This window comes from Hippopotamus amphibius, chromosome 9, assembly GCF_030028045.1.
Source record: "Hippopotamus amphibius kiboko isolate mHipAmp2 chromosome 9, mHipAmp2.hap2, whole genome shotgun sequence".
NCBI lineage: Eukaryota > Metazoa > Chordata > Mammalia > Artiodactyla > Hippopotamidae > Hippopotamus > Hippopotamus amphibius.
In genome coordinates this window covers 95,540,112-95,553,727 of record NC_080194.1, presented here as the reverse complement: position 1 = coordinate 95,553,727, position 13,616 = coordinate 95,540,112, and the positions used below count along the sequence as shown (strand labels likewise).

Sequence of the window (13,616 nt, the reverse complement as noted above, 5' to 3'; positions counted from 1 at the left end):
GCGGGCTCCCCTCTCACTGGCTGCCTCTTCTTCCCTCCCGCCCCGAAACCTGATCCAGCTGAAGGATTGATTACAGGAAAACTTGGCGACTTCCCAGCCCTGGTGGCCGGGGCAGTGTGAGGCTGCAGCCTCAGAAGGTGCGGGGAGCAGCCAGCCGGGAGAGGCAGGCTGGCCGAGACATGAGGCTGGCAGAGTGCGGGCAGGCCAGTCCTCGGCAGGGCTCACCCTGAAGGCCACTCCAAAGCAGCGGACGCCGCGAGAAGCTCACCATGCTGCCGTGGGTACCACAGGCGCTGCTTGCCTTGCTTCTGCCCATGCTCCCGGCACAGGGAGAAGGTAAGGAGATGGTGGTAAAACACGCAGGACCCGGCTGGCAGCTACGGAGGTGGGTTAGGGGATGGTTGGCTCCTGCAAGAGTTGAGGGAAGGAGGGTTTTGGAGTGGGTGAGGCTACAGGAAAGTCAGGAATCTTACTGCATAGGAGCATGAGAGAATGTTAAGGTGCCGAGGTCCAGCTAGAAAGCTGGGGCTGTTGAGCCTCGGGTGAGAGCAGGGCTTGCAGAGGGGCGCAGAGCAGCCTGCTGTGAGGGAAATGCTTAGCTGGGAGCAGGATGGGCTCCTCGCCTCTTTGTGCTGCCCCCAAACTCTTCAAAGGGCAGCTGCAAGGGAACTTCGAGCTCATTTGGTCCACCCTTTCTTGTTATAAATGGGAATGCTGTGGTCCAGAGAGGGGGGGTAACTCCCTCAGGGTCACACAGCTCCTCACCAGCAGAGACCAGAATGAATGCCATCATCTTTCCCCAGCTTCACTTCTTTCATTGCACGGGTTCTCTGGGCCTTCGTTTTCTAAAGTTTCTGCCAGGGCTAAACTCTAATAGCACCACACTTCTCTCTGCATTCCCCCACCCATCCTTTCCTGCCTCCTGGGAATACAGGGTGTTTTAGTCACAAAAGAATCCATTTCCTTTTGCTGCAGACAATACTCATTCCCCATTTGGGAAGGTTTTCTCTCCACCCAGAGCTGGGCTGAAGCGGGGGCCGGGGCGCAGTTAGGATGTGCTTAAGTGGACAGAGCTGAAGGGCTTATGGATACGATGGTTTTCCTCCCCGTAAGCTGTCATTTGGGGAAACTCAGCGGAACGAGCAGGCCTGGGCTGCAAGTTAGGACTGTGGTCTGGGGCTTCCTTGGCTGAGGAGAGGCTCTGTCCCTCCCAGCGATGGCCCTTTGCTCTGAGGCCTGCAGGGCCCAGTCTGGTTCTCTCCAAAGTGACCAGAGTGAATAGGACCTGGGCTGTTGTGTAGAGAAGACACACAGGGACTTGGATTTGAATCTCAGTTCCTTTGCTTGCAGGGCATGGTACTCACCTTTCTGAGCCTTGGGGATCATTATCTATAAATGGGTGTCATGACAGCCACCCCAGTGGGCTCTCCTAAGACTGAAATGAACAATATGTTCATTGATATTTTCCTAAAAGAGACACTCTATAAATGTCATCTTGTCTTCCTCCCGCCCTGCTCTTCTCTGTCTTTCTGAGGGAAGCTGAAAGTTCATCGGGGCAGGTGGGTGAGGGGCAGGAAGGGAGATCTGCAGGACCCATTTGCTGTAGGGGTTGCACACATGATAGACAAGATGGGAGAAGAGGCAGCCTTGTTGAGAGAAAGCCAGGCCTGCTGGCCCCTGGTGTGTGAGAGGTCCTGGTCTCCCCCTGCCAGCCCCTCACGGCCTTGCAGCCTGTGCCCCAGGCCTCCAGGGTGCTCTCCTCCCCAACCCTGCCTTTCACCTTCGTATTTCTGGTATCTTTCAGGAAGTGCTTCTACTGTCTCCCAGAGGGACAACTCAGATGCATGTGAAATCCCCACAGAAAGGGCTAGGGCCTAGGAGCTGGGGTTTCACTCTTTTGTCCCTGCAGGCCTCCTGCTCTGGGAACAGTTTGGTTTCTCCTCGCTTCCTCCACACCGCACCCCAGCCCTCTTCCTAACCCTATCAAACCAGCCCATAAAGCTACCCTAAGAAAGAGGCCTGGCAGACCCTCCCCCGGAGTTTTCTGTGAGCTTGGAGAGGGCTTGGGATCTCCTTGGGGTGGATTTTGCAGGAGGGAGAGAGAATGTCCACGTTCATTGGACACCCATCCTCCTCTCCTCGTCAGCTGCGGGCTGGGGTAAAGGGGACAACGAGCTGTGCGGATGCTGAGGTCTGACCTTGGCCGAGGCTGGCCCTCAGCAGACCATTGGGCTTAGAGATTGTGCACTTGGGGCCACGCTTTCCAGGGGCTCACCCCAGGGCCAGCTTCCCTTCCTCTCAGAGCCCCTCAGGCAGGGCCCCACAGCCCCACCTCCTCTGGGCAGGCAGCTACTCTCAACCCTTCTCGGCCCTTGACTTACTTGAGACCTCACCTGCCTTCCACCACCTGCTTTCACAGCCCAGCTTCCCTTCTCACGTAAATGGGTGCCGAGGTTACCCTTACAAGACAAAACCTGTGGATTTTGGCAGGAACCCCTGCAGACAAAAATGCTCTAGGGATGGGAATTTCAGTCTGTGGGGTATCTGGGAATGGTGCGGACACTTTCCTTTCAGTAGCTTGCAAACCAGGGCCAGAGAGCTGGGGAAGACCCAGGCTCTGAGTCCTGATTTGAACCGTTCTCCTTCCCAGCCAAGCACGAGGGCGGCCCCCAGACCCAGAACACCTCCAGGCCGGCTCTGCTGCGGCTGTCAGATCACCTCCTGGCCAACTACAAGAAGGGTGTGCGGCCTGTGCGGGACTGGAGGACCCCGACCACCGTGTCCATTGACGTCATCGTCTACGCCATCCTCAGCGTGGTGAGCGCCCGGCCCCAGTACCCCGCTCGGAGGTGGGCCTTCTAGGTGGGAGACCACGTGAGACCAAGGCACCCCCAGGCAGCACCACGGGCATTCAAGTGCCCACGGTACCTGTGCTCTGGCACCACGGCTCTGGGGTCACCTGCGTGGCTGCCTCTTCCCTACCCTACAGCCAGCGGGTGGCTCAGTGCGTGTGATTCTTCATACGTGGTACCTCCCTGTGTGAGCTGTGTGAGGGTTCAGACCATCCTACTCACACCTACACCCTTGCTGTCTTACACACATCCTTGGTACATGGCGGGTGTTACTAAACCACTGTTGAAGAATTAATCACACATCAATCAGTTAATTAATTGCTGACGTAGGGTGGGGTGCACCGCCCAGCTGAGGGGGTCGGACATTGGGCAGAGATAAAGAAGGGGGCAATTGCAGAGATGCCGCGCACTGTAACGGGGTCGGGTGGGCAGAACTGACTACTCTGGCTGTCTCTACTAGAGTCAATTGGCTGTTTCAGGAAGGGAAATTGGGAATTGGGTGGAAGGGAGGGAGAGTGATGGATTTTTTCATTCTATGTGGTTTTGTACAGCTTCACTTCATACTACAGTAGGAGATAGATATAGAGATACATATATATGTAAATGTACAGATATACACCTACATGATGGTGTTATATGTCTTCTATCATTATCTTCTATTGTGTTATTATATTATATATGTATATGTAAAATATACACAACAGAATAGAAGATAAAAGAAGATACACACACACACACACACACGATGTGAGGAAAGAAATCACTGAACTTCTTTCTAGGTGTGTCCTAGTAAAAGACCACCTTTTCCAGGCTCTCCCCTTTTCCCCGCACCACTTCCTCACTCCCACTTCCTGAGAGAACAGGGACATTAAGCAGCAGCTCCTACTGGGGTTGGTGTGTACAAGGGGACCGCGGCCCACAAGGTCACCTATGCCGAGCTCCCGTTCCTTCCACAGGATGAGAAGAATCAGGTCCTGACCACCTACATCTGGTACCGGCAGGTGAGCTGACAGCCCCTCCCCCACCCCCATTTCCTGGGACCTGGACTTACCCTTTCTGGAGGGGCTCCTCCATCTCAGAGCAGCTGGGAATCTCAGAGGCCGCTGGGAGGGGACGGGAGGGGAGGGGAGGGGAGAGGTGGGAGGCATGAGACCCAGGATCTCCGGTCTCTGGACCCCTCTAACCTCAGGCCTGGGGGTGGAAGCTGGCTTAAAGACTGGTGGAGGAGAAATCCTCCAAGCCCCTCTGGTTTCTGAGGTTTTTCACAGCATCTCAGACAAGTGCTTTTCCCACCTCTGTTGATCAAACACCTCAGGGACGGGTAGCTCAGAAGGCCGTCACTTTGCTTTCAAACAGCTCTAATTGCTAGAAAGTTCTTCCTTCTATTAAAGCCAGATTGGACAACAACCAAATTGGGTGACTGAAACAGGAGGATTCCACATCCACTTAGCCTTCCCGTCCTCAGCCCGCTCTTCCAGCTTCTGACGGGCCTCGCTCAGGCCCTGGTGTGTGGCGGACTCTGAGGCCTGGGCAGCGTTTCTGGCCTGCAGCTGGCGGGGGAGGGCAGCAAGCCGTGAGGGCTGCGGTCCACAGGCGGGTCCTGCTCCGGCAGCCCCTGAGGCTGTGCGGAAGACATCAGGGCAGCAGGGGGCACCACAGTGGCTGAAGGGAGGGTGACAGGAGGCGGGGACAGCTCCTAGAAGTCAAACCTGAGGGAAGCTCTGGGGACGCACCTGGTGTACGTGGGTCTCTGTTAAATCCCTCCCGCTCCTCACGGGACAGGGAGTGGGGTGGAGGGAGAAGCCAGACGCTGATTCCTGACTTGCTGATTCCTTTCCGCCTTTGAGGGATCCCTTAATACAGAGGAAACCTGCCTCAAGGGAGGGACCCAAGCCAGAAGAGGCAGCCTGGGGCTCCTTTCCCAGGACATCTGGCCTAAGTCCCACCTCTGGACCTGTAGGGCCGCTTGTCTGCCCCAGCACTGAAGGGATGCCCATCTACTACATACCAGCGGCTGTGCCAAGGGACCAAATTAGAGACACAAACTAGACCTAGGCCCTGTGCACAATGAGCTTGCAGACTAGTGGAGGCCACAGACACGTGAACAGACAATTTAATGGAGCAAGACAGTTGCTCGTATGCAGTGCAGACAGGATGTCAACTGTGGGAGCACTGAGGAGGCACTGAACTCAGCCTGGGGAGTGGGGGTCACGGAAGCTCCTAGAGAAGGGAACAGACAGATGCCTTGGTTAAGTCTGGAAGGATGCATGAGACTTACCTCGATAAAGAAGAAAGGGATAGCAATATGGGGGGAGCAGGGTATGCAGAGATGAGGAGGATTTGACAATATTTAATTCCGTGTGGCTGGAGTGTAGACTCCACAGAGGGCCATGGTAAGGAAAATGAGGGTGGAGCGACAGGTGGAGGCCAGATTAGGCGGCCTTTGTTGCCCATGAGGTTTGACGTTATCCTAACGGCAAGGGAGCACCCCTGAAGAATTTTAAGCAAAGGAGTGACATGATGAAATTTACATTTTAGAGCAGTCATACTGGCGGGATAGTGGAGGAGGCATGGATCAAAATTTAGCAATAACCACCTCTACCCTGTGAGGTGCATGTTATCATCCCTGTTTACAGATGTGCAGATCAAGACCCAAGGAGTAATTTGTCTAAGATCCCTCGGTTGGTAGCTAGAGGGGTTATAGCATTAGAAATGATTGCATACCTTCCCAGGGAGAGGCTGTGTCTGTCTGTGTTGTATTCATGTGTAGGGATGTGTGAGTACAGAGGTGGGGGGAATTTTGGGTCCCGCTGAGTGGTCTGGGTGCTACTGACAACCAGATTCCCCCAAGAAGATGCCCACCTATTACCTGGGCTCCCGAGCTGCAGACGACCCGGCCCAAGATGGACAGGGTTGCCCATGACCGCTCCTGCTCCTCCCCTAGTACTGGACCGATGAGTTTCTCCAGTGGAACCCTGAGGACTTTGACAACATCACCAAGTTGTCCATCCCCACGGAGAGCATCTGGGTCCCGGACATCCTCATCAATGAGTTGTGAGTACTGTCCTCAGATGCTGGGCAGCCAGGGGGTGGGAGACGAGATCACTGCGATTGGATTTGAGATGCCCCACCAGGCCTGCAGAACCATAGGTAAAGTTGGATCGGGCCCCAGTTTCCCTTTGTCTTTTCTTCCCCTTTCTTTTCTTTTTAGAAAACTCCCCTTTTTCTACGTCTGATGTTGAAACTCTGCACTTCTTGGTCCGAGGGCCCCCTTTCCTGGGAAAGGAGGCCAGTGAATGAATCCACACTTGAGTCATAATGATCTAATGAGGGACGGTTGCATTTTTAAAAGGGTCAGTAATAGTACCGAAAGGAATGATGTGCTGGCAGTGGTTGCTGCTCCTGGTCATGGAGGAGATTTGGGGCCGGGAGATACTCAAACTTTCAAGTCACACATGTGCCTGGCTGGCCACAAACTGCACCCCCAATTTGAAGTGTGTCCCACCAGCCTTTATTTCCAGCAGTCAACATTCCTTCTCCCCATCCTTCAGGCTCCACTGACTGGGCTTCTGAATCCAAGGGCTGGGAAGATGGCTGGGAGATGGATGGAAGGAGAAGGTGGCGGGGGCCAGTTGCCCTCCACCCAGTACCCACCCCATCGCCCAGCTCCAGGAGGTGCCACTCATATCATTATTCGGGGATGCAGCTGACTCAGAGCCCCACGTGCTGCATAACTGAGGCTGGAGGGATTGGGGAACCCCAGTTTCTGGCTGGATCTCCAGTTTAAACAGTGAAGTAGCCTTGGTCTTGACCTCTCATCTCTCAGTCTGATGCCACAGAAAGCTACCGGCTCAGGACCCTGAGCTCAGCCACAGTGGTACTTTGGGAGAGCCCAGCCTGGGTCAACTGAGAGGATGGGGAAAAGTCTTGCAGGACGCTGCTGTTTGGTCCCAATTCTTCACAATGATTTCACCAGTTCCTTTTCCCTCCGGAAATGATTGTTTTCATTTCACAGGACTTCTAGGGATGGAACCCAAGCTTCTGCTCTCCCACCAAGCCTGCCCATCACCACTGAGCTGGGGATCCTGGGAGCTGAGCTCTGCCCAGCCCGGGTGGGGGGCACATGCGGACAGCTGGGTACTCTCCTTACAGCCCGTGGCTTTGGGGTCCATGGACCCCTGGCCTGCCTTTTGTGACTAGGTTGCCAGGAAAATAAAGGAGAAATGCACTTTACTGCTTGGAAAGTGGCCTTGGCAATGGCAGGTAAGGAAGCCTAAGTTAGATAAGAAGCTTGGAAAAACAGAGGCCAGCCAAAACTGCCATGTTGTCCTGCAGCCCAGACCCTCCCTGCATTTCTTCCCCTGCCGGGTTGCTCAGAGACCCAGAGCTTGACCTGCTTCTTGAGCCCGAAACCGACCCTTCCTCCCTGGCCAGTGTGGACGTGGGGAAGTCTCCAAATATCCCGTATGTGTATGTCCGGCATGACGGCGAGGTCCAGAACTACAAGCCCCTCCAGGTGGTGACCGCCTGTAGCCTCGACATCTACAACTTCCCCTTCGACGTACAGAACTGCTCACTGACCTTCACCAGCTGGCTGCACACCAGTGAGTCTGTGGGCTTTGGGAGGCAGGAGCACAGGCTGGGGGCCCCCGTGTGAATGCTGTTGAGCCTCTGTCTCCTCATCCTCCAAATGGCACCAATATCGTTGCCCGTGTCGCCTCCCCCAGTGGTCATGAGGACTGAATGAGACGGTGTAAACTGACCGCAAGGCACTCAGTCAAGGACAATTCTTTCCCAACATCACAAGTAGGATCTGGCATGCAGTGTCTTTCATATCTACCCACTTCTCCACTGAGGGACCCTCCCCCCAGCGCAAGCCACCCTCATCTCCTGGCCAGGTTGCTGCAGTAGTCTCCCAGCTGCCCCCCATCCCCCATTCATGATCCTCACAGCGGCCAGGGAGAGCTTATTAAAATGCACATCTGATCATGTCACTGCTTAAAACCCTCAATAGCTCCCCCGCGCTCCTGAGACAAAATCCAAATCTCTTACCTGGCGGACAGGCCCCTGTAACGTCTGGCCCCGCCCACAGCCGCCACCCCCGCCTCACCTGGTGCGAGCTCCCCAGCCCAGCTGCCTGCCTTCCTGGGCCCCAGGGACCCTTGGTCTTTCCCTTACTCGCATGCTGCTTCCTCTCCTAGGCCACCTTGCCCCTCCTCCTCCCTCTTCCCCTTCCTGCCCCACTCCGGGCACCCCACACACACCTAGCTTGGCCAGCTCCTCTACACACCTTCTAATCACAGCGTCCAGGTCAGCTCCTCAAGGAAACCTCTTGTCCCCCAGACGAGGCATCCCCATCACTCCACTTCATAGCCTCCTGTTCTTCTCCCCACTTCTATTCACTTGTAAGGACTTGTTCCATGTCTACTCCTCCACCAGACAGAAACTTAGAGAGGGCAGTGACATGATTTCTGGCCACCATCAGATCTCCAGGGCAATGCCTGGTCCAAACGAAGATGCTCGGTAAACTTCCATCAAGTGGACAAATGCTAGGTGCCCTCTAAGGTCTAGTGAAGAGAGCATCACCCAACTGCAGAAAAGCATCCTCCACTTCTATCCTGACTTTATTGCATTAACTGTAAATGACAAAGCAATACACAACTCCCTTGAACAAAAGCCATAATTACAAATAATCTTTTATCTTTTATCCCCACCCTCAATCCCAAATTCTTACCAACAACTCCCCACCCCAAGACTTAACAATTTTTATCAGTATAAACATTCATGTATAATGTTCTTCCAGATCCTTCTCTATCCTTTGCATATATACACATACATACATGTCTATGGAAAATACACGGTTTTTATTTTGCATAAATGTAAAATATTTCATGTTCTGTCATATAGTGGTACCTGAGTCTTTTCACTCAACAACACGTCTTGGACATTTTTCCAAGTTAGTGCAGATTTAGCTCTTCCTCATAAATCTTGACTGCTGTAGGATAGCTCATGATTTGGACTGCCTACTTTATGAAGCATTTTCCTGATTGGTGGCCATCTAGGTCTTTCCCAATATTTTGCTGCAATGGCTACTTCCGTCCTTTCATGCATGTGTATATCTGCTTCTCTAGTATTAATATAAAGCAGAATAACTCTGTTCTATATGTGAGGATTTTGCTTATTTTCCTAATTCACCTTTAAAGACAGGCAGCTCTGCCAAGGCAAAGGCAAGGAAAACTGACTCTTGCTCATTGCCTAAATGAGAAATTCTAACAGGAAACCTAGAAAGGTGCTTGAAAGGCTGTGTGTGTGTGTGTGTGTGTGTGTGTGTGTGTGTGTGTGAGAGAGAGAGAGAGAGAGAGAGAAAGAGAGAGAGAGACAGGCAGGCAGACAGAGATTTAAAGAGAGAGAGAAAAAGATACAGAGACAAGACGGAAACAGAAACAGAAAGAGAAAGAGAAACAGAGAGAGGAGAGACCTTCCTAATAAAGGGTTTCTCTGGTTCTTTGCGTTTTGCTGTGCATTTCCATACAAGACTTCGTCTCCCTTGCTATAGCCCCACCACACAGATAGGTACAGTGTGCACTATCACCTCATCTTATAGCTGAGAAAACTGAGGCTGACGCTTAAGGGCTGAGGCTTGAGCCACGCCACGTGGGTGCTGCCCACTGTGACAGGGTCTGGCGCACCCCTGGCCCAGATGCCAAAGCTGCTCGATCTCTCCTCTCTCAGTCCAGGACATCAACATCTCCCTGTTGCGCCTGCCGGAAAAGGTGAAGTTTGACAGGAGTGTCTTCATGAACCAGGGCGAGTGGGAGCTGCTGGGGGTGCTGGCCCAGTTTCAGGAGTTCAGTATAGAAAGCAGTGACTCCTACGCAGAGATGAAGTTCTACGTGAGTGGGACAGGAAGCGGACGTGGGTAAAACGATGAGTAGAGTCACATCCAGGTAGACTTAAGGAGGCAAACAGGGGAAGACCCTCCACAGCCCTTTTCCCAACTCCAGGGTCACACGCACCGCCCGGAACCTCAGTGAGGTGGGTGGGGAAACGCAGCTGAACTGTCCTTTCCTTTTCCTGAACAGCCACAGCCCTGGGTCCAGAGGCAGAAATATGGGATCTGTCCATTTCCTTCTCCGACCAATTCAGGCTGAAAGCTCCACGAAGCAGGGGGGTCTGGGGTGCGGGGTTTCCTGGGCACAGGATCTGTCTGTCGACGGCTCCCCCAGAGCTCTTCTCTCGGTCCCAGGTGGTCATCCGCCGGCGGCCCCTTTTCTATGCAGTCAGCCTGCTGCTGCCCAGTATCTTCCTCATGGTCATGGACATCGTGGGCTTCTACCTGCCCCCGGACAGTGGCGAGAGGGTCTCCTTCAAGATCACGCTCCTCCTGGGCTACTCGGTATTCCTGATCATTGTGTCCGACACGCTGCCAGCCACAGCCATCGGCACGCCCCTCATCGGTAAGGCCCGCTCCCGGGGAAGAGCTGAGTGCAGCCGAGGAACTGAGGCACCGGCCCTCTCCTACCTACCGTGTGTGTCCCCACCCCGCCCCGCCCTGGGGTGCACAGGTGTCTACTTTGTCGTGTGCATGGCTCTCCTGGTGATCAGCTTGGCCGAGACCATCCTCATCGTGCGGCTGGTGCACAAGCAGGACCTGCAGCAGCCGGTGCCTGCCTGGCTGCGGCACCTGGTTCTCGAGAGAGTCGCCCTGCTCCTCTGCCTAGGGGAGCAGTCGACTTCCCGGAGGCCCCTAGCCACCTGCCAAGCCGCCAAGAACGATGACTGCTCAGGTGAGAGAGGGAACGGGAGAGCCCCACGTGGAGGGGACTTTCTGACCTGGATGCAGGGATGTGGCGGCGGGCGGGGGGGGGGGGGGTTGTCTCTGGAGGGCGTGTCAGACCAGAGAGCCTGGGCAGGGCCTGGGAACTGGGTACCCTCGTGCACAGACAACCCACAGTGGACTTGAGCCAAAGGCATCAATCAAACCTTTCCTCACCTTTGTATTCGCGCATCATCCCAGGTGGGGACAGAGAGGGGTTAGGAGTCCCAGAGGCTGAGCACGTCAGGAGCTGAGACCTTTGGGCTGAGGGTGGCCTCTCCTGAGATGGATCCCTGCAGGGGGTCAAATGGATGCCCCTCAGGCACTTACAGGTCAACTAGTGTCATGTGGTTCAACACAGCAGCCAGGTTCCTAACACTCTCATTAGAATCGGCTAAAGACCAGGTCCTCTAGAATTTCAAACATCTATGAGGCAGACAGACAGGGCACAGAGGGACGTAAATCCCTCATGCCGCTGAGGAATGTGTATTGTTAGTGGTGGTGGTGGTAGTTGGTTTGCTGGTTTATTTCTTGAGCACTTTACCAGGTGTGTGAGAAGCATTTTCGGTGCGTTATCACACGGGATTCTCATGGCAACCCAATAGGACCCTCATTTTCATTTTTCTAATGAGTAAATGGAAGCATAGAGAGGCCAAATAGCTTGCCCTAAGTCACAGAGCCAGGACCTGGTGAAACTGTGATTTGAACCCAGGCCCATCTGACTCTAAGCTGGTGTTTTATTTATTTATTTAAAAAAAATTTTTTTTTATCTTTTAATTTTATTTATGTATTTATTTATTTTTGGCTGTGCTGCCTCTTCGCTGCTGGGCATGGGCTTTGTCTAGTTGCAGTGAGCAGGGGCTACTCTTCATTGTGGTGCACAGGCTTCTCATTGCAGAGGCTTCTCTTGTTGCAGAGCACAGGCTCTAGGCACGTGGGTTTCAGTAGTTATAGTACATGGGCTCAGTAGTTGTGGTGCACAGGTTTAGCTGCTCCATGGCTGTGGGATATTCCCAGACCAGGGATCGAACCTACATCCCCTGCATTGACAGGAGGATTCTTAACCACTGTGCCACCAGGGAAGTCCATAAGCTGGTGTTTTAAACCCTCCACCCCACGCCCCTCCTTTGTGTCCTCCTCCTGGCTGGGGCTAGGCCTTTCACAGGAGATGTTTGGTTAATCTAACACCACCTCATCATGAGCGCATGCAACAGCCTAATACCTAATTTCACTGCTCACCTGGTGAAGATAGTGATCTGAAGGTGTATTTTCTGGTCCAGAAGGACTCGAAGTCATGGAGAGGATGACAGTGAGGTGATATGATATAGTGGACAGAGCAGTGGATTTGGAGTCCAGATTCCTGGGCCTTGGTGGCCTTGCCATTAAATGATGCTCTAGCTGTGTCACCACTGGCTGGTCACTTAACCTCTCTGAGCTTTACCATCGTCATATGAAGAGTATGGATGGTAATCACTCTCACTCTGCCTCTCTATGGGGCTACTGGGAGGCTCAAATGAAATAATGGATATCAAATTGCTGGGGAAAGTCCACGGGTTAAAAAATGCATGAGAGGGATAAACACCAAATTCATGATCTTGGTGACGTGGGGAGGGGATGAAGTATGTGACTAAGGAGGGAGGGGTATACAGGGATCTTCCACTGGACTGGCTTTCTTTATTTGCTGAAGTGGGTACACAAATGCCTAAGTTATTCTCTATACTCTTTAGGTCTGAAATTAAGCATAATAAAAACGTCTGAGGCCTTAGAAACATAAAGGTCAGTGTTCAAGCAATCCTGCTGGGCTCCCCTCCTTTGTCAATGCTCTGCCCTTCTTCTAGACATGGGAAACCACTGCAGCCATGTGGGGGGACCCCCGGACTTGGAGAAGACCCCTGGGGGCAGAGGCAGCCCTCCCCCACCTCCGCGGGAAGCCTCCGTGGCGATGCGCGGGCTGCTGCAGGAGCTGACCTCCATCCGGCACTTCCTGGAAAAGCGGGAGGAGAGCCGAGAGGTGGCCCGGGACTGGCTTCATGTGGGCTCCGTGCTGGACAGGCTGCTCTTCCGCATCTACCTGCTGGCGGTGCTGGCCTACAGTGTCACCCTGGTCATGCTCTGGTCCATCTGGCAGTATTCCTGAGTGGGTCCAGCCTAGCAGGGGGTGGGTGATGGCCTTGGTTAGGATGGGGATGGGGGAATTTCAGGGCCCGGGGATGCCAAGGACGTTCTCAAAGCACATAAACAGTTTCACGTCTGTTTCCAATGCCACGTCATCTCAGCAATCCCAAACCAGGGCCTTAACTCTTCCCCTCAAAACTTGGTGTTTAAGACTCTTACATCCTCCTCCACTCCCCTACAGGTCTGTTCTGGCTTTAAAACACATTATCTTAGATCAGGAGAAACCCACGCATGCCCTGATTTCATTCCATCTAAACATCAAGCCTCGGTTCCCCCAACGGCACTTCCCTGAATTGGCACTTTGGAATTCTGCTCACTCCCTCAGCCTTGTTTTGAGATGGATGGAAAACCAGCTCTCTACCACAAGGGCCTGATAACTCTGCATTAGGTTCATCCAACCCTAATGTCGCCCTGTTCACTTCACCTGTGGCCGCGTCCCTGAACACCCATCAGACGGGGTGGGGTTAATAAAATGTGACGAAGCCCTAAACTCTCTTCTTGACCATTTGTCAGCAGCTGGGTGGATGGAAGATGGGGCCTGAAGTTATTGGTGGAAATGAGGTTGGGGAATTATCTGTGGTTTCAGATGTTTGGTGCTTTCTGCCCCAAGGAATTAAGAGGTGACCAAATGGTGGCTGTTCTGGAGAAGAAACAATAGGAGGTGGGAATTCAAGGTGTGAGGGTCAGGACCATGAACATTCAACAATAGGGAGGTGGGGAGGAGGATGCTCAGTTCTGTGACCTTCTGGAAAGATGCTGGAAGGGTCTATACA

The 13,616-nt window shown here is 53.5% G+C and overlaps 1 protein-coding gene across 3 annotated transcripts; it reads left to right on the top strand.

Annotated features, from left to right (window-relative positions):
- Window positions 1-266: 266 nt before the first annotated feature.
- On the top strand, window positions 267-12,805 carry HTR3A (5-hydroxytryptamine receptor 3A). 3 transcript variants are annotated; one of them, XM_057750976.1, is made up of 9 exons: window positions 267-350; window positions 2,680-2,817; window positions 3,809-3,853; window positions 5,797-5,906; window positions 7,287-7,456; window positions 9,585-9,745; window positions 10,099-10,309; window positions 10,418-10,639; window positions 12,507-12,805. In XM_057750976.1, exons 1-9 carry the CDS (start codon window positions 270-272, stop codon window positions 12,803-12,805), a joined length of 1,437 nt encoding a protein of 478 aa, XP_057606959.1. In that variant the 5' UTR covers window positions 267-269. The 3 variants fall into 3 exon arrangements, with proteins under 3 accessions (XP_057606959.1, XP_057606958.1, XP_057606957.1); XM_057750975.1 differs by having other exon boundaries at window positions 270-336; window positions 2,651-2,817; XM_057750974.1 differs by having other exon boundaries at window positions 270-350; window positions 10,099-10,639.
- The last annotated feature ends 811 nt before the right edge of the window (window positions 12,806-13,616 follow it).